The sequence below is a fragment of the Salvelinus fontinalis genome, chromosome 11 (genome assembly GCF_029448725.1).
Source record: "Salvelinus fontinalis isolate EN_2023a chromosome 11, ASM2944872v1, whole genome shotgun sequence".
NCBI classification, from domain to species: Eukaryota; Metazoa; Chordata; class Actinopteri; order Salmoniformes; family Salmonidae; genus Salvelinus; species Salvelinus fontinalis.
This window is the reverse complement of record NC_074675.1, coordinates 37787860-37807111: the sequence shown is the minus strand read 5'-3', so window position 1 is coordinate 37807111 and position 19252 is coordinate 37787860. Positions and strand designations below refer to the sequence as shown.

General features: G+C 43.0%; 2 protein-coding genes across 3 annotated transcripts; one reads left to right on the top strand and one right to left on the bottom strand.

Annotated features, from left to right (window-relative positions):
- Positions 1 to 53: 53 nt before the first annotated feature.
- haus3 (HAUS augmin-like complex, subunit 3) lies at positions 54 to 7295 on the bottom strand. Of its 2 annotated transcripts, none has more exons than XM_055938606.1 (6): positions 7170 to 7295; positions 4106 to 5140; positions 3702 to 3914; positions 3229 to 3467; positions 1407 to 1701; positions 54 to 751 (listed from the first exon to the last, which is right to left on the bottom strand). In XM_055938606.1, the coding sequence occupies exons 2-6, from the start codon at positions 5111 to 5113 to the stop codon at positions 521 to 523; spliced, it is 1986 nt and encodes a 661-aa protein (XP_055794581.1). In that variant the 5' UTR covers positions 5114 to 5140; positions 7170 to 7295; the 3' UTR covers positions 54 to 520. The 2 variants fall into 2 exon arrangements, with proteins under 2 accessions (XP_055794581.1, XP_055794582.1); XM_055938607.1 differs by having other exon boundaries at positions 1458 to 1701.
- Positions 7296 to 7381: 86 nt separating this feature from the next.
- Positions 7382 to 18809, top strand: LOC129865663 (prostaglandin reductase 1-like). Its single transcript, XM_055938608.1, has 10 exons — positions 7382 to 7493; positions 8750 to 8874; positions 9013 to 9058; positions 10043 to 10102; positions 10845 to 11012; positions 12495 to 12651; positions 12791 to 12907; positions 13136 to 13241; positions 14396 to 14514; positions 18479 to 18809. Exons 2-10 carry the CDS (start codon positions 8769 to 8771, stop codon positions 18587 to 18589), a joined length of 990 nt encoding a protein of 329 aa, XP_055794583.1. The 5' UTR covers positions 7382 to 7493; positions 8750 to 8768; the 3' UTR covers positions 18590 to 18809.
- The last annotated feature ends 443 nt before the right edge of the window (positions 18810 to 19252 follow it).

Here is a 19252-nt window from a genome sequence, read left to right as displayed (position 1 = left end):
ATAAATAAATAAAAATAAAGTACATAAAACTGAATACTCACACGCACAAAACATTTTTCTATTAGTTGTGAAGACATTAATATTTATTATAATTTCTTATGAAACAAACAAATACACAAAGGCGCTTACAGGAACATCGACAAAGAACACTAGCAGTAAAACAAGTGACATTACATCTGAATTGAAACATTGCCACAAGAAAACAGAGAAGAGATCCAATAGTCATCCTCATCCAATTGTCTTTTGTCAGAACCCTCTCTCCATATTGTATTTCCAAATCCAAGGTGCTTGGCATTTAACTGGCACCCGGGGTGGCGAGAGGGAAGAGGCAATGGGTAAGCCAGGGTTCATTAGGCAGAGCAGCAACCTTTCTCAGTGGCCACTTCACCTTGTAGTACCTCCACTACTTTCTGCAGGATTCTCCATTGTTCTGTATGAGCTGTGTTTTGCACTCACACCCAGAGAAAGGGGTCGTGGAGAGGGGAAGAGAGGTGAGATAGGAGGTGGTAAGAGAGCCCCGTTACAACCGGCCCTTCTTGGAAGCAGCCGCTTTGCTCTCCAGCTCCTCCACTACTTTGTTCAGCAGCCTGGGGTCCAGGTGGAAGTAGACGTACAGTTCCCTCTCTCGCCTGAGGAGAGGGCTATGGTCCAGCTGGGAGCGTTTACCCCGGACCTCCTCCATCACGTCCTGCATCAACCTGTACAGACTGTTCTGCTGGACCTCCAGTTCTCCCAGCTTCACTGTCAACTCCTGGAGAGGGGGGGGGGGGGGGGGGGGGGACAGTACTCAGTGCAAGAACAGTACTCAGTATTTTCTCACATCAGCATACCACAAGTGGTTGAGCTTTTCTAGAACACTGACTGACATACACAAACAGTTCCTCGCACAGATGGTTATTCACAGCTTTATTGACAATAAGACATTTAAAAAACAACGACACGTTTTAGAGAGAAACGAAAGTGTCTCTTTACTGCAGGTGGAACTGAGATGAAACCCTGTACAGAGCAAACATGAATTTAGTACATTTTACAAAGAGAGGAAGAAGAAGAGGACTGAGGGAGTGAAAAGGATCCCTGTTGAACTGGAAGAAATAAACATGTGCCCTTTACAGAAGTGCCAGTGCCTCATTGTCCAGTGCAGTCACTATTCAAAACCCATATGCCAATGCAGTGTTCTAAAAGTGAAGCATCACCAGTGAATACACAACTAAACAGAATTCGATTCATTTCAAAATACTGTATTTATCACAACGGACAATTACTCCGGCAGCAGTACAAATTACGTATAAAACCCATAGGACCTGTGCTACCACTTCCTCTCCCAAACGTGTTTTATAATAAAACTCTGCTAACTCACGCTACTTTGAGAAGAAGACGACGAAGTGTGTAGGTGTTCAGAAACGTACCTGTGCGTTGGTGCAGAGATCCTGGTCATGTGACGTCGCCGTAGGACATACCTGCGGCGCCAAGAACAGCTGCTGCAACCCCGAGAAGGTTGCCCGGCGCAACGCCTCGCAGTCGCCGTGGAGACGGGCGCCCGTGTAGTGCTGTTGGCGGGCGGCCCCGGCCAGGGCCTCGCGGCAGGATTGGAGCTCCCCCTGGAGGTTGCGGGCGGCACTTTCCAACCCCTCGTAGGTACGGAAGGGCTCCTCGCGGCCACCACGTTCTGAGGCGTGGCCTGACTCTAGGATCCGGAGAAGCCTGGGGGAGCGAGAGGTGTGTCACATTCTGTATATTAGGGCTGGGAATTGCCAGGGACCTCACGATATGATATCACGATACTTAGGTCAAATACGATATGTATCGCGATTTGATGTTACAAACATATTGCTCACTATGTTTGCTGCAGAGAGAAAAGAGAGCATGAGAAAATGAGTTTTGATCAGTAACCAGGTTTACATTCATACAACCTTTATGAGTCGTTAAAAAAAAGGCATGATGAAAATTGTCGGTCGACAAAACACGCTAGACAAGGTGGGATCTTTTTGTATGATGTGAGAAATGGCGGTGGACATGATATAATAACAACCACATCGAAGTAAACTTGAAGTCGCACAATGATATGGTGTGTGGTCCTCCCACTACGACTCGGGAAACCATGCAATTTATTTGGCTACAGATTAAATAAATTATGAATTTCACAGTGTGGTGAAAGTGCACGGTGATGACCTTGATTTCCAATAAATATCGAGGGTCTTATTCTAGTGATCGAAGCTTGGCTGCCGTTTGACAAATTAAAAGAATTGTGCTCTTATTATCTTATTATGTAGGCTATAATTGCACGTGTCAATACCAGAGTGCTATATAACAAAATGTTTGTGACAAAACCATCAGTTTTTTTGTTGCAGAATTTAACAGCAAAAGTCATTTTTTTTAATGGGGACTCCCGAGTGGTGCAGTGGTCTAAGGCACTGCATCACAGTGCTAGCTGTGCCACTAGAGATCCTGGTTCGAGTCCAGGCTCTGTCACAGCTGGCCGCGATCGGGAGACCCATGGGGCGCAGCACAATTGGCCCAGCGTCTTCCGGGTTAAAGGGTTTGGCTGGCAGGGATGTCCTTGTCCCATCGCACACGAGCGACTCCTGTGGTAGGCGCAACACACGCTGACACGGTCGCCAGGTGTACAGTGTTTCCTCCGACACATTGGTGCGGCTGGCTTCCGGGTTCAGCGGGCATTGTGACAAAGAAGCAGTGCGGCTTGGCTGAGTTGTGTTTCTCCACCATCTCTGGTGGTAAAATGTGCTTATTTTATTTATATGGATTTTAGAATATTTGTATAAAAATCTGTTGCCAATTGGATGGAACCTAGCTAGCTAGTCAGGGAAATAAAAGTGCTGAAAACATTTGGCTCACTAATTATAAACACATAACGGAGAAAAAAAGTTTGGGTGCAGGTACAGCCGATTAACGTTAACTATTTTTTTTTAAATGTATTTACAAATCGACACTTGGGATCAAAACAATATAATATCCTCAAAAAATAATATTGTGATATGTAACTGTATCGATATCCCCCCAAACACTACTGTACTGTATATCAATGCACTGTGTTCCATATTGCTTTTAGTGTGAGAGAAGCAAATACATCTGGGTCGCTTTCAGTGAAACGGGAAAGAACTACCTAAACCTGTCCAATAAGAACACCTTGTGGTTTTCCATTGAAAAACGTTTTGCTTCAGTGTGCCTGACTGAGCACGACCCTGGTACCTGTCCTCCTCTAATCCCTACCTGGTGAAAGATGCATCCTTGGAGCTGATGATGGACTGAGGACTGGGTCTGGGATTATGGGACAGCTCAGGATGGGCTAGGGCCTGGATCCTGAGGGCTGCCTCCTCTCCTCCCTTCCCCAGCCAGCCTGCCACCTCCCCAAGCTGCTTTAGCACCTGCCTACCCATCCTCAGCTCCATCTCCTGGGCCAGGTGGAGCAGCTCGAATGAGGCCTTTTGCCGCAGGAGGTGGTCTCGGACCTAGATGGAGAGGTGAATGAATGGATGGATAGAGACAGAACGTTATTATCCTCTAAGGAGGGCAACAATAGAAACACTGAAAATACGTACAAGATGATACTGATGGACTGGATGATCATCATTTTTTCACCTGGTGTTCAAAACTAAACGATGGGAAAACCCATGCAGATATGAACATGGATATTCTAACAACAAGATCCAAAACAGCATTTGTACAAAACTAAGTAACTGTACCTGCTCCTGTCTGGAGGTGTAGTAGTCCTGCCTGGCCAGCTGCAGGTCCAGGTCTCCCCTCACCACGGGCACGTTGAGTAGCCTGGCGCTCTCCCTCAGAGCAGCCGGTACAGACCCCTGGAGGAGAGACTCCAGATCAGCCGCCACGCCCTGCAGCTCACGCCTAGACACAGCTTCACGCGCCTGGAGAGCAGAGGTGGAGTTGGTGGTGCCCTGGAAGAGGAGAGAAAGAACGATAAAGGTTGCATCAAAGAGTAGGTATGATTATGTTTGTTTGTAAGGCTGGTGTGATTGTGTGTACAGACTAGAGAGCATGCAACACTTACAAACCAACAGCACTAAAGACTAAGGCTGATCTGTGGTAGATGTACTATTCTAGTCTCTAACCCTCTCCAGTGCCTTACCTTGGTGAATGACTGCAGGTTCCCCGTGATCCACTCCAGCCCAACCCTGGCTCCTTGCTCTTCTGCCCTGGCCTTGATCAGCTGGTGCTGGGCCACCATATGACCCCACTGGAGCCTGGCCATCTCCTTCCTCCTCTGCTCTACCACTCTCTCCTCCACCTCTTTTCCACCCTTCTCCTTTATTTCATCCCCGTCATCGCAGAGGCTGAGGTCCAGGAGCTGGAAGCGTTCGGAGCAGGAGGTCTCCACCATGTTGCTGATGCCCTGGAAGAACTGGCGCTGGGTGAGGGCGGCCAATGCCTTTGTGTTAAGCTCCTCCTGGTGGAGGTAGGGCTCCAGGGACAGCTGGGAGAGCAGGACAGGGGGCCCTGGAGGGGTGGTGGTGGTCACAGAACCAGAGGCAGCAGCCTCTCCCTGGGCCTTTCCTTCGTTGGACACTGGATCTATTTTGAGGAATGATCCTAGCTTTTTCACCTCATCTGTGAGGTTCTGTAGCGCGGCGTTGGTTCCAGCGTTCTCCGCCCCCAGCGCCGCGTTGGCGTCCTTCAGCCTGCTGGCGGCGGCATCCTGTTGGGAGGCCAATCGGAGCGCAACGTCGGCCCGGGCGGTGGCGAGCACCTGCAGCTTCTTGTACCTGCGCTGTTTCAGCTGCTTCTCCTTTTTCAGAGCAGATAGCTCCGACTCTAGGTCCTCCACGCTCACCTCCCCCTCCGCTGAGGATGGACCGACCACACCTACTCCAGCAGCAGGTCCCAAGGTCTTGAGGACCTCATCCAGCGCGGTCGCATCGAGGATGGGCTTGCCAGAGTTGCGGAGGGCCTTGAAGGCCTGGGCCTCCTCCGGGGTGAGCACGTTTCCCTGGTTGAGGGTGCGGCAGACGAAGCGCAGGAGTTGGAGGTTTTCCGGAGCGCAGTCGAAGAGCCAGTCAAACTCAGAGCCCTTCAGGGATGGGGTGCCTGGGTAACCTAGGCGACCCAACGCTTCCACGAACTGACCACCGTCTAACATGATGACAGCTCTCTACAGGCTACCAAACTGTCAGAGGCAGTAGGGTCAAGGGTGGGAGTTATACAGATGAGAATTGACAGAAAGATTATCAATGATATTTAAACTGTAAAATCATAGTCACCCAATAGAAATTAGGGGTGTAGCGGTACACATATTCGTAATGAACTGTTCGGTATGGGGATTTCTGTAAATAAAAAATATGAAACACTAGGCCAATAGGCTATGCCTACACTGCATTTCAGGCTATTTTATTTTAAAAACTAGAGCCTATGCGCACATTGTAATCAAAAAATCGAAATGTATTTTTGTACAATGACGAGTGGTGGTGGGGGGAGGTCGATAAACCAGGAGGATTCTCCATCGTTTAAATCTCCAGGTTTCCCAGTAGATTACAACGACGATGGACAGAGAGTGTGTGTCGCCACTGCTGAACGAGAACAGCCTATGCTACTGCCAACACCTCAAACGTTGACACATTTACGGTGACATAAACTCAGTATTCCTACCACCGGAGCAAGACGAACCGCAGTCGATTCTGACCGGGCCAAATAAATGACATGAGCGATAGGTCTGCTTATAGCCACAGATGTGCGACCATTCTCGGTGGTTGAGAAGAATGGGGAGTTTCAGCACCTCGTGGCAGTGCTCCGTTAATTACGAACTTTGCCCTCTCGCACCTACAGTACCAGTCAAAACAGTTTGGACACACCTACTCATTCCAGGGTTTTTCTTTATTTGTACTATGTACTACTAGATCTCAAATCTATGAAATAACACATATGGAATCATGTTGTAACCACACAAAAAAAGTGTTTATATATTTGAGATTCTTCAAAGTAGCCACCCCTTGCCTTGATGACAGCTTTACACACTCTTGGCATTCTCTCAACCAGTTTTGATTTGTTTAACTGACTGGGTATCCCCTTTCTGCAGATGGATGGACCTCCAGGGTTACAGAGCGCTAGTTAAGTGACAGCCCATCACATTACACCACAGTGGACATGAAAAGTGGGAAACTAAAAATAGGCTTACTGTGCTAAACACACGTCCCCTTTATGAGTGACACAAGTGAGCATTTTTTTCCTCTTTGCAACATAGCATAAGTTTATACATTGTCTGAGCCATGTTTACATATTGACTTCACACACATATTGCACTTTATTTTAGTGTTGTTGTTGATTTAAGAAAATAAAGTGTTGTTATTCCTGATTGTGCACTCATCAGGCATTATATGACTCATGATCATATGGAATCAGGAATACCAACACTTTCTATTTTCTTAAACAAATTAACTACAGTAACTGTTGGCATCTCATTTTCCACTCTTCAGAAAACAAATCATTACCCCCAAAACCACAATAAGTACTGAACCATAGTGAACCTTTACACCCCTAATAGAAATAATACCACCAAGCAGTGCTTCCCCTATACTTATTTAGCAGGGGTGATGCCACCCTGCAGAAATAAATCCTAGGGGAAACACTGATCAAAGCAAGACAATTTCCTGTGGAGAAGACGGTCCCTGAAATGAGGCATCCTCCCCAGTCTTAACTAGCCATTTCAATGTGAAATCTATAAAGACAAACAAGTTGTCAGGAGCAGAGCTTCTCCGCCCTGATCATCGCCTGTATGTCAGTCAAAAATATCCACTATTTATTAGATGGGTAGGTAGCTGGCTGACGTTTATTAGGAGGCGTGGAAATTGAAAGAAATCACAACAATGATTGCTAACTAAGTTATTTTACTCATGCAAAATAGAGTTAATCATTGTAGAAATACTTAACCAAACATTTGTTTTGTTTAACAACTAACGTTATATCTGGTATGACAGTAAAAGTGTCAGTGTCCTTTACGTTACAGGCTTGCTAGCTAACGAAAGAATAAAGTTGTTTCACGGATAGCTATGCAAGCTAGCTAACGTTAGCTAACTAACTGCTAGCCACAGCATCATTCGTGCTATATAACGAACGCCTGAGGTTCGTGAAGTGAATACATTTTCCAAAACCACCATCAATTCTGAAGTAATTTGTCTATCTGTTTTTAGTATTATTTTTACCTTGCCAAGTAATTTCGACGAAGAAATCAGTTTCAGACTTGTTTTCTGACAGTTTCTCTGGTAGAGGGAAACGGGTAACAGTTAGCCAAATGTCGGCTAGATAAATGCGCGCGTTCTCATCCAAAATGAATTCACTCCCGAAACATTGCGTATACCACGTCACGTGGAGGCGGATCGGCTAACAACCTTTTTAGCCAATGAGAAAGTAGTCGAGCACAGCCTACCCACGCTCGCTTTGTCCTTTCCCTGAAATTTTGCTAGTTCTTTCATTCTGCATGGAGAGCAGTGACCAGTATGTGTCAATTTGTTGATAATTTATTCGAGGTGAGTTTTGCTGAGTACTGCATGATATTAAACCACGTTCATGGAGAGAAATGCTTAGATAGTTTCTTCACCGGTTGTGGTCGACAGCCCACTGTGAAGCGGGCTTGCATGGCATTCACTTTGCAACAATGCACAGCGCTCTCCTAGGTTCTGCAAGTCATTTATCTACCAAGCTAAGCTAGTGTAGTAGATTGCAAATAATAGACAGCAAACTCTTAAATCCATGTGAATTTAGCTATTCTAGATAGCAGCCTGCACTACAGTCAGTATTGTTCATTACTGTAAATCAATGCATATACTAAACACAAAGTAAACAGCATATTCTTTCACAGTTGTGCAGCATCTTCTGGCACCAGTGCACTCTTTCCCGCACAGCCATCGTGTGTGTGTGTGTGTGTGTGTGTGTGTGAGTGAGTGAGAGGGAGATCAACAGTCTTTGAATAACAACCTTTGTTGAAGTATTCAAGTTTCTCATCATCCTGCTATGATAGACGCATGTGGGTATTTCAACTGTCTCTATTGCATTTCTTCAATAGAGAAAGTTGAATATTTGTATATAAGTCACCTATATTTGTATATAGGTGACTTGACAGTAAACATGTTGCTAAATGTAGGATACTTAAGTAGAAAAGGTTGCTGTAATGGGGACATTTAACTGGAGTTCATATTCAGTTTAGAGGAATCTTTAGCATATTTATATATTTTCCCTCTCTTGAAATACACATTATTTCCAGTGTTCTGTTTGTGAAACTCTAGGTGTGGGATGACGGTCACTAGACCTGATCCTGAATGTTATGTATTATTCTCATCTCTGTTGATAGTGATTTGACACCAGACTGGAGGTCCAAGTACAAGGACAGAGGACACTGAATATTCACTGTTGTATTGTATTGATGACATTGTGTGAACACTGTGATTCTGTTGCTGCTCAGTCACTTCCTTTTTGTTTTGTCTTCCTACAAGCCTCTCGGGCTGGTTTTTACAGAACGTTTGGTGCTGTCTGATTAGGATATAAAGGGCCTGTCTCCAAGAGGTTTGCTAGACATTTTCTCTGCTTCTGTGCTGGAGGTGTCTCCCTCTTACAACTTGTAATCAACCAAATCGATATTTTTTGACTATCTGACAGCTCTTCTCTTTACCTTAAAATTCCTAGACGTATAGAAAAGAAGAAACGGTTCTCTAGATGAGCTCTGAGGTCACTTCAGATTTTGGTATAGCAAGTAACTAAGTAGTCAGTAAACAGCCTATTCTTTCAGTTGTCCAAAGCAAAGAGCCATGGTTCAAGCCAAGACCTGGGTCCTGACACGTCACTTTGAAGGCTTCCCGAAGGACAGCAACTTTGAGCTGAAGCTGGAGCAGCTGCCAGAGCCTAAAGATGGAGGTAATGACTGTGAAGGTCTCATCTGCACTATTACCGAGGTTATCTGGACCTGTACTTGTACTAAATACAACATTCCTGTACCTGACTAAAGCCAAGTGATGTCACACATTTTAATGTTTTTGTTTTTTTCTGTTTCAGAGGTGCTTTTGGAGGCACTGTTTCTCAGTGTAGATCCATACATGAGGTAGGAGAAAATTACAAAAGAAAAATGGACAGAGAGGGATTCCCCTAACATTTGCCACCGGACGCTTTTTGTCATCACTCATGTAATGTGATATCTATAAGGAATATAATCAAATGTAAATAGTCCGGGTGGCCATTTAATTGTTCAGCAGTCTTATGGCTTGGGGGTAGAAGCTGTTAAGGAGCCTTTTGGTCCCAGACTTGGCGCTCTGGTACTGCTTGCCGTGCGGTAGCAGAGAGAACAGTCTATGACTTGGGTGACTGGAGTCTTTGACAATTTTTTGGGCCTTCCTCTGACACTGCCTAGTGATGTACTGGGCTGTACGCCTTACGTTCAGATGCCGAGCAGTTACCATACCAGGTGGTGATGCAACCGGTCAGGATGCTCTCTGGTGCAGCTGTAGAACTTTTTGAGGATCTGGGGACCCATGCCAAATCTTTTCAGTCTCCTGAGAAGGAAAAGGTGTTGTCGTGCCCTCTTCACAACTGTCTTGGTGATGTGGAAACCAAGGAACTTGAAACTCTCGACCCGCTCCACCCTGTCGATGTTAATGGGTGTCTGTTCGGCCCTCCTTTTCCTGTAGTCCACGACCAGCTCCTTTGTCTTGCTCACATTGACGGAGAGGTTGTTGTCCTGGCACCACACTGCCAGTTCTCTGACCTCCTCCCTATAGGCGGTCTCATCGTTGTTGGTGATCAGGCCTACCGCTGTTGTGTCGTCAGCAAACTTAATGATGGTATTGGAGTCGTGGTTGGCTACGCAGTTTGGGGTGAACAGGGGGTACAGGAGGGGACTAAGCGTGCACCCCTGAGGGGCCCCAGTGTTGAGGATCAGCGTGGCAGATGTTACTCTTCATATTAGAACATTGAAAGTTCTCTGAACAGTGTTGACTTTTCCATAACATTACTAAATCACATCCTTCAGTAGATAGTACAGAAAAACATTGCATCTGATTGTTCTCCTGCCATCTGTGGTTGTTTCCAGACCGTTCAGCCGAGTGCGTATGAAGGAGGGGGAAGTGATGATCGGAAGTCAAGTGGCCAAGTAAGGAAAATAAACAAGTTTACATCCCAAATGGCACCCTATTCCCTACATAGTGCACTTCTTGTAGGCCCCTGGTCAAAAGCAGTGCACTATGCAGGGATCGAGGTGCAATTTGGGATGCAGGCCAAGTTATCTGCCTTTCATCTCTCTACCATGGGGTGAAATGCATGCCTGCTGTTTACTGGAAGAGAAAGTCCTGCACCTGTTATTCATTTCTAAGGCCATAGATTATTATTCATGACTAAAGTTGTAAGAGGACAAATTGAATGTACTTGGCAGTGTGTTCCGAGGTTCCGTTCCTGCCACAAGTGAGTGGTTCAATGTGTTTTCACTGAGAAAGTTTGTTTGTGAGAGTGAGTCAGTCTGGGAAAATATACAGAACACAATGACTCTTCCCTGCCCCTTAGGGCTTAAAATGATTTCACTAAATTAAATTGCCTAAGTTACTGTCTTTATAAAGAAGTATAGATACTTCGGGAAAATCCCAAAGGCTTCCATTGACTCTTCCTACAGCATGTCTTCGATCTAGCCTCCAGATAAAACCATTTAGCAACCACTAAGGGTGGTTCATATAGACCCAGATTAAGCATTCTCTGTAACTAAAAAGCACTTTCAATGCAGACTCTCCATTAAGCGTACTTTACGATCTGTGTCTTCTGACACAGGCTTGTTGTAGACAGACTTTAATTATAATAATCAACCCTCATTCATTCAGTTTGTTTATTTGTGTGTGTTTTTGTAGGGTGATCCAGAGCAACAACCCAGCCTTCCCTGTGGGGTGCCATGTGGTTGGTAGATGCGGCTGGAGGACCCACACTGTGTCTGATGGGACAGGTCTGACATGCCTTCTGTCTGACTGGCCTCAGGATGTCTCCATGTCCCTGGCTCTGGGGGCCATCGGCATGCCAGGGTAAGGAGGAGGGGCTTCCTGAGTGCCAGTGGGTTCTGGGTAAAATATGGGGGGGGGGGTCACTATGGGCTGTACCTCTGGCCACTAAGAGTAGAACATTTATATTTCCGTGCCAGAAGAAACATGCATGTCACGCTCTGGCGTCCTGAGTAAAGAGGGATGCTAACATAACCGTTTATGCTAACAGTGGAGCTAGTGTTGGAGAACTTATAGCACAACTGTTTCATCGTTTTAGCTCACAGAGTAAAGGCAGAAAAAAATGTTGACTTCAAGTCTGTCAGGAAAAGCAGCTGTATGTTTTCCTTCTAGGTTGATAAAATAAACATTTGGGCCCCAGGTATCTTCGCAAGCAAGTCACGGTCTCCACTTATGGTCCTGTTCCGCTTTTCCACAGAACTCTTTAAACAGTTTTACTGAATCACAACTCTGTTAATTGGATAATCACAACCATTTTGAATTTAAAATGTTATTTACAAGCAGTGTTGGGTTCGAGACCGAAACAAATTGTAATTTTGTCAAATCACCATTATAAGAGTCCAAAATGTCCAGTATTTCTGTGTTCAAATTTCAGAAGAACATATGGATTCTTTAGCTATTCAGAATGGCGAAAAAAATGGATGCCGAAGGGCAAATAGAGCCACTCTACAAATTATTACGAACTCAAACAGGCCTATAATAGATAGAAACACTGTTTCAATTTCCCCAATCTCCCTTACTAAAAGTGAGCGCAGAACATTCAAACCATTTCCCCCACCCTTCCCTACCAGGGAATCAAGGAAATTCTGATGAGCGCCACCAAGTTTGAGGATATTTTTTCTACGAAAGTAAAGGACGGTAATGCTACGAGTAAAGTAGGAAGCCCAAGTTTCAATAGGTGATAAGATATTAATGTGTCATACATGGAGTGTAAATATTTGACCTGGCGAAGCGGTTTAATACGCTGACAGAATAGAAGCTGATCATTCGAGTTTGTCTCAGCTGGTCTCGGGAAGAAATTATGAGTCCTCATGTCCAAGACTGAGTAAAAATGTTTCCAAGACCGAGAAACTCAATATGTGGTCACGAGACTGGCCTCGTGTACTACAACACTGATTACAAGTAATTAAATGTTACACATGACTGAAGAGAGGATTGTTTTCAGACGAGGGGGAGAAAGGTAATCAGTGCTTTAGGATGACGAGACAGTTGGTGGTGATACACAGATGTTATGTGTATGATTGCTTGTGTTGATAATGAGTTTGATACTGTTTGTTTTAACAGAAGTAAACTCCATAGACAGCTATCTTACTGTAGCTAGGTGACTATAGTTACATTTCTTATTAAAGAGCTACATCTCTTTTGCTCTGACTGCAGACTGGTCACCAGTGTGTACGTGCATGGTTTCCAGGAGGTTGTGAATGGGAAAAACAAATAGCAAAATACACATTTCCGTTTGAATGGAAGTTGTTTTCTATTCCATCTTCCCTTGTGCTCTGACTTCAGGTTGACAGCCCTGTACGGTCTGGAGGAGGTGCTGGGACTTCAGGCTGGAGAGACCCTACTGGTGAACGCTGCAGCCGGGGCCGTGGGCTCCATCGTGGGCCAGATAGCTAAGATCAAGGGCTGCAGGGTTGTGGGCTCCTCTGGGTCCAACGGCAAGGTAAAAAGGAAAAAAGGGATTAAGATGAAATATTGGGAGGCACAAATTCTAGTGATCTTTATCTTTACTTATCCTGAAAATGAAAAAGGGGCCAGCACTCACTTGTTGTTTTTTTTTGTTTTTTTTCCCCAATGTCAAGGTGGCCTTCCTCAAGGAGCTGGGCTTCGATGAGGCCTTCAACTACAAAACAGTCAGCTCACTGGAGGAGGTCCTGAAGACTGCCTCGCCCGACGGATACGATTGCTTCTTTGAAAACGTAGGTTATGAAGTAGTTGAAGTATTTGGTTGTAGTTATATAAAGTGTAGTAATTCACTCTGGTAGTTGGTAATATTGTTAGATATGGAGGGTTAATATTTAGTAATAAAGTAGTATTTCTCTGGTTTTAATATTGTTAGACATGGATATAAATTGTCAGTATTGGGTAATAGTTATTTCATCTTAACATATTTAGCTCGACATAATGGACATTTCTTCGTTTTCAAGGTGGGAGGCCCTTTCTCCAGTGTCGCCATTCCTCAGATGAAGGAGTTTGGAAGGATAGCTGTGTGCGGCAGCATCTCAACCTATAATGACACCAATCCACAGACAGGTCTGATCTCTCTCTCATCTTCAAAATCATTCAAAGATGTCAACTCTACATTGCCTAACTCTCATACTGTATTGGTACGTTGATATGCTGTCAGTGTTGCTCATTTTAATATTCCACTAGAGGGCACCATTAGCCAGCATTACACTCAGACTGACCTGTGACCAACTGAATGCATTTCACTCCTGTTTCATTGCATAGTAATTAATCTCAATTAACCCAGAACTAGTTTCACGTAATTGGTCAACTGCTCGATTTAAGTTCTGGGTCCAAACATGTTAAGAGAAAGGATCAAGAAATGCTAAAACAAGGAGAGGAACCGGAACGAGACACTTCACCCTCTCAATGTCCCATGTTTGAAAAGATGCAAGCACCAAATAACCAGTAACGAAAAACCCAAACACCGTAACAACTGCTGCTCGTAATCATATGCATCTCGCTCAGTCACAAAATATTCTACTGTACCAGTTATGTTTACATAGATCTGGCCATGAGAGATTACATAGAAATATATTAATTAACATATTGGAACTCTGTGTTCCATTATAAAGGACCACAATGGAAACAAGTCTTGACTTTTTGTGTATATAATCCTCTGCCATTTTGGTAGATGTATTTGTGTCTTGGTGTGGCTTCTTTATGTATTTTAAATGGTCAAATCAACAAATATGCCTATACATCACCTCTCTCTCTTATTTCTGTCTCTATATCGATCTATCTACAGTGCATTTGGAAAGTATTCAGAACCCTTGACTTTTCCCCACATTTTGTTAAGTTACAGCCTTATTCTAAAGGGGATAACATTTTTTTTAAATCCTCAATCTACACACAATACCCCATAATGACAAAGCGAAAACAGGTTTAGACATTAGTGCACATTGATTAAAAATAACAGATACCGTATTTATATATGTATTCAGACCCTTGAAATTGAGATACAGGTATTCCAAGCTTGTAGCGTCATACCCAAGAAGACTCAAGGCTGTAATCGCTGCCAAAGGTGCTTCAACAAAGTACTGAGTAAAGGGTCTGAATATTTATGTAAATATCATTTCAGTTTTTTTATTACGTTACAGCCTTCTTCCACAACAAAATGTGGAAAAAGTGTAGGGGTCTGAATACTTTCTGAATGCACTGTATCTAATCTTATCTATCAGGCCCATACCCCCACCTGACCATGATCTTCAAGCAGCTAAAGATGGAGGGCTTCATGGTGGGCAGGTGGGAGCATAAGAACCCAGAGTCTCTGAGGAGACTCATGGCTTGGAAGAGAGAGGCAAGTACAGTACTTGGGATAAAAACTAGCCTGGGTATCAGTCTGTGCCATCATTCCACTCCTTGTTCATTGTCATGCACACAGTTTAGCATTGACATGGAGTACAAAGAGTGGAATGTTAGTACAAAACAGGTTTGAGATTTCAGGCTAGATAAAACTGTCTAATCATATCATGACAATTCTATGGGTAACCAATTTGGACACCATGTTTTACATATTCTGAATATGTCTGTTAACTGTACACCCTGCTTGCAGGTATTCACATTTACAATATGAAATGTTTGTCACGGACTTTAGCTGTGTTCAAATAACCATAGTAACATAGTGTATACTACATACTATTAGTTAATTTTAGTACACCGTAAACGGAACAGTATCCTTTCAGTTGAGCTACTAGATCTTCGCCGGTCTAGCGGAAGTTGATGCTGTTGCTATGCAACCACTTGCTAGCTAGTTAGCATAACAAATTATTAGATGGACATTTTACGATTTAGGGAATTCAATCTGGAGTGTCAGAGTGCGCTCGTAAATCCAGAGCGTTGTCAGATCGTTCGTTTGTAAATGGAGCCTTGTCAGATTGTTCGTTTGTAAATTCAGAGCGTTTTGCTCTCGGAGCGCACACTGGACGCTGGGGCCGAGGAGTAGGGTTGATTTGAGCTTACAACTGCAGTCAAGCACCCAAGCTAACGTTGGCTAGCTTGCTAGCTACTTCCAGACACTTATGAGTGACCACTCTGACCATTTTACTCGCCCTAACAGAGCTGGTTAGGCAGTTTGTTATCCAGAACGTTGGTGACTGTTGCTGGCAACAATTTAATTACGCGTTTCTGCCGACGTTAACTGACACCAGCCATATTCAACCGGTTTTGAGCGCTCGTAAATGCATTATTCTGCGCTCTGCTACACTCAGGAGAATGCTCTGAAATCACAGTAGATAGCCGAACAGAATTTACGAAGGCACCCGAATGTCCATTGAGAACACACAACGACTATACCGTTTCGCTAAGCTAAGAATGACGGGAATAATCAAGTCAATTAACGTTGGGTAGTTAGCCTATAGTTAATATACTTTAATGTATAAGTAGCTAGCTAATATACCGGTACATACTGTGTGCTGTAATGATATGCTATGTGGTTCGTAAGGACAGCGTAGCTAACAAATTGTCAGCCAACAATGTGTAAGGTACCTTATTTGAAAAGTCATTATTTTATTACATTGCTCAACATTTTAACATTTATTATAATTAGTTAAAGCAATGAAATTGTATCCGCTATCGTTGGACTTCGGCTGCATATTTTCCACCATTTTCATAATCTGAAAACGATGTGAAGCCACGCCCATTTCCTGAATTTCACAATGAGTCCTAAAGTAAGGAAATAGTGTCCTTTGTGTGTATACTTCATATTTTGGCTAATTTAGTACGACATCCGGGAACTTTTGGCATACTAACTATATCCATACTATTACCAATAAGCACACTATATACTCAATTCACGTCACAAATAGTATGGTTTGTTTGGGTAGCATGAGTATTCGAACACAGTTTATATACCTAACGTTACCTATAGTGGGAAGGAAAAAGTATGTGAACCCTTTAGAATTACCTGGATTTCTGCATAAATTGGTCATAACATTTTATCTGATCTTCATTTAAGTCATTCATGTAACTATAGACAAACAGTCTGCTTAAACTAATAACACAAACATTTATAATTGTTTGTCTTTTTTGAACACCGTGTAAACATTCACAGTGTAGTATGACAAAGTATGTGAACCCTTGGATGTAATAACAGGTTGACCCTCCTTTGGCAGCAATAACCTCAACCAAACATTTTCTGTAGTTGCGGATCAGACCTGCACAACGGTCAGGGGGAATTTTGGAACATTCCTCTTTTCAGTTCCACAATATTCTTGGGATGTCTGGTGTGAACAGCTCACAGTATCTCAATCGGGTTGAGGTCAGGACTGACTGGGCCACTCCAGAAGGCGTATTTCCTTCTGTTCAAGCCATTCTGTTGTTGATTTAATTCTGTCTTTTGGGTTGTTGTCCTGTTGCGTCACCTAACTTCTGTTGAGCTTCAATTGGCGGACAAAATGTTACATTTTTCCGGCGATGATAGCAAGCTGTCCCAAACCATGACGCTCCCTCCACCATAGTTTAGTTGGGATGAGGTTTTATGTTGGTGTGGTGTCCCTTTTTTTCTCCACACAGTGTTGTGTGTTCCTTCCAAACAACACAACTTTAGTTTCATCTGTCCACAGAATATTTTGCCAGTAGCACTGTGGAACATCCAGATGCTCTTTTGCGAACTTCAAATGTACAGCAATGGGTTTTTTGGACAGCAGTGGCTTCTTCCATGGTGTCCTCCCATGAACACCATTCTTGTTTGATGTATTGTAGACTCGTCAGAGATGTTAGCATCTACCAGAGATTTCTGTAAGTCTTTAGCTGACACTCTAGGATTCTTCTTAACCTCATTCTGCACTGTGCTCTTGCAGTCATCTTTGCAGGACGGCCACTCCTAGGGAGAGTAGCAACAGTGCTGAAATTTCATTTATAGACAATTTGTCTTACCGTGGACTGACTTTTAGAGATACTTTTGTAACCCTTTACAGCTTTATGCAAGTCAACAATTCTTAGGTCTTCTGAGATCTCTTTTGTTCGAGGCATGGTTCACATCAGGCAATGCTTCTTGTGAGTAGCAAACTCAACTTTTCTGATTTTTTTATGGGGCAGGGCAGCCCTAACCAAAATCTCGTCTCATTGATTCGACTCCAGGTTAGTTGACTCCTGACTCCAATTAGCTTTGAGAAGCCATTAGCCTAGGGGTTCACATTCCTTTCCCAACCTACACTATGAATGTTTAAAGTATGTTTTTAGTTTAACCACACTTTTGTTTGTCTATTGTTGTGAGTTAAATGAAGATCAGATCAAATTTATGCATGAATCCAGGTAATTCCAAAGGGTTCACATACTTTTTCTTGCCACTGTATACTTTAGATTATACCCAGCTAGCACATAATGTTCTGAGAACCATATGTTTCTTAAAGCATGGTTGTTATATTGCATACGACCTTCCCATAATGTTTCCTCATGGTTCTATTTAAAACAATCGTCCGAAACCTTAAGAAACAACGTTCTTCTGTGGGAATTTCAGTAGTTCAGCATAACATTTGACAGGTTTCCTCATGGTTCTATTTAAAGTCGTTCTCAGAACATTAAGAAAACATTAGTAACGTTCAAAGAATGTAGTAAGAACGTTATTAAAACATATAATAATTCTCTTAAGTGTGTTCATGTTTGTTGGCCGCGCCCACTAATTGGCCACACCTGATCTTAATGAGCGCTAGTTTCCTTTGAAATAAGGTCTGTTTTAAGACTAAAATGAACAGCTTTGTATGAGTTAAAGAAGTTAAAAGCAGGGTTGGAACAAATTATTTTCCAAATGTTTTTGTTCTGTTCCGACAAGCAAAATAAAGTTCTGAACCGGTTCGAACCCCAGAAAAGTGACTGTCGTTTTTTGTGGCATCAGAATTAAAATAAAACCACGTTATACCTTTTTGTAGTTAATAAATCCAATGTGAAATGTGATAACTATAGTATCCTTAACTAGAATTGAAAAGACTTATCAAATCTTCCCTAATTAAAAATGTCTGAATCACTTGTAATGTCAGTAGGCTACTAGACTATGCTTCCGAGGGGAGGGGCAGGTTGTCTACACACACGCACACCAGGGTTTCCATTAGCCGGTAGGCCTAATTGCCAGCTTTTGCAATTTTCACTTTCGCTCTCAGAAGGTTTAAAAAACATTTTGTTTTAACAATCAGGAAACTTATGGCTACTTTCCCAGAATCAATGGGAAACCAAAAACTTACATTCCCACAACTTCCAAGGAACCAAATGTGCTAGCTGGGTGGTGACTGCTGAATGACCATGTCATAATGTTGTGTTTTCATCCACAGGGGAAACTGCAGTGTCGTGAGCAAGTCACTGAAGGCTTTGAGAACATGCCTGCTGCCTTTATGGGAATGCTGCAGGGAGAAAACATTGGAAAAGCTATTGTTAAAGTTTGATGTGGCTTCAATGGATACTCTATAACCCATAGAATTAGGATTCAATTAGCATTCTATTCTACCCACAGGAAAGCCACAGTGTAAACTATGACAATGCATTTTGAAATTATTTGTATTGTAGAACAACCCTATTATACCTGCACATCATAGTCCGTCCTTGACTCAAACATGTTTACTTTGTATGAAGTATTAAAGTCTTTTCAGGCTTTTGTTTCGTAAAGAGGTTGTCTGACTATATATTTTTACTCACATATCAGTTTCAAATGAATTAATAGGGTTTCATAGGCAAGTAAGTAGTAATTTAGTAATGGTAAGATCTGCATCGCCACACTGTACCACAGATCTAGATTGTTCTGTATTATTGCAGGCTATAGCTCTAAAAAAAATAACTCTGCTCCAGTTTTAATTTTGTCAACAAAAAGTGACTAAATATTCGTCAAACATTATTTTTCAGTGGCAATTGACGATACTATAACTGACTAAATAGACCCAGAAAAAAAAACACAGCCTAGTCTGAACCAGGATCTGGGCTTACAGGAGACGTTGAATGACGATTCTACTTTAAGTGGATTTGGCGCATGCGCACTTGGTCAAAAAAAGTATTTATACTGAACAAAAATATAAACACAACATGTAAAGTGTTGGCTGTATGTTCCATGGACT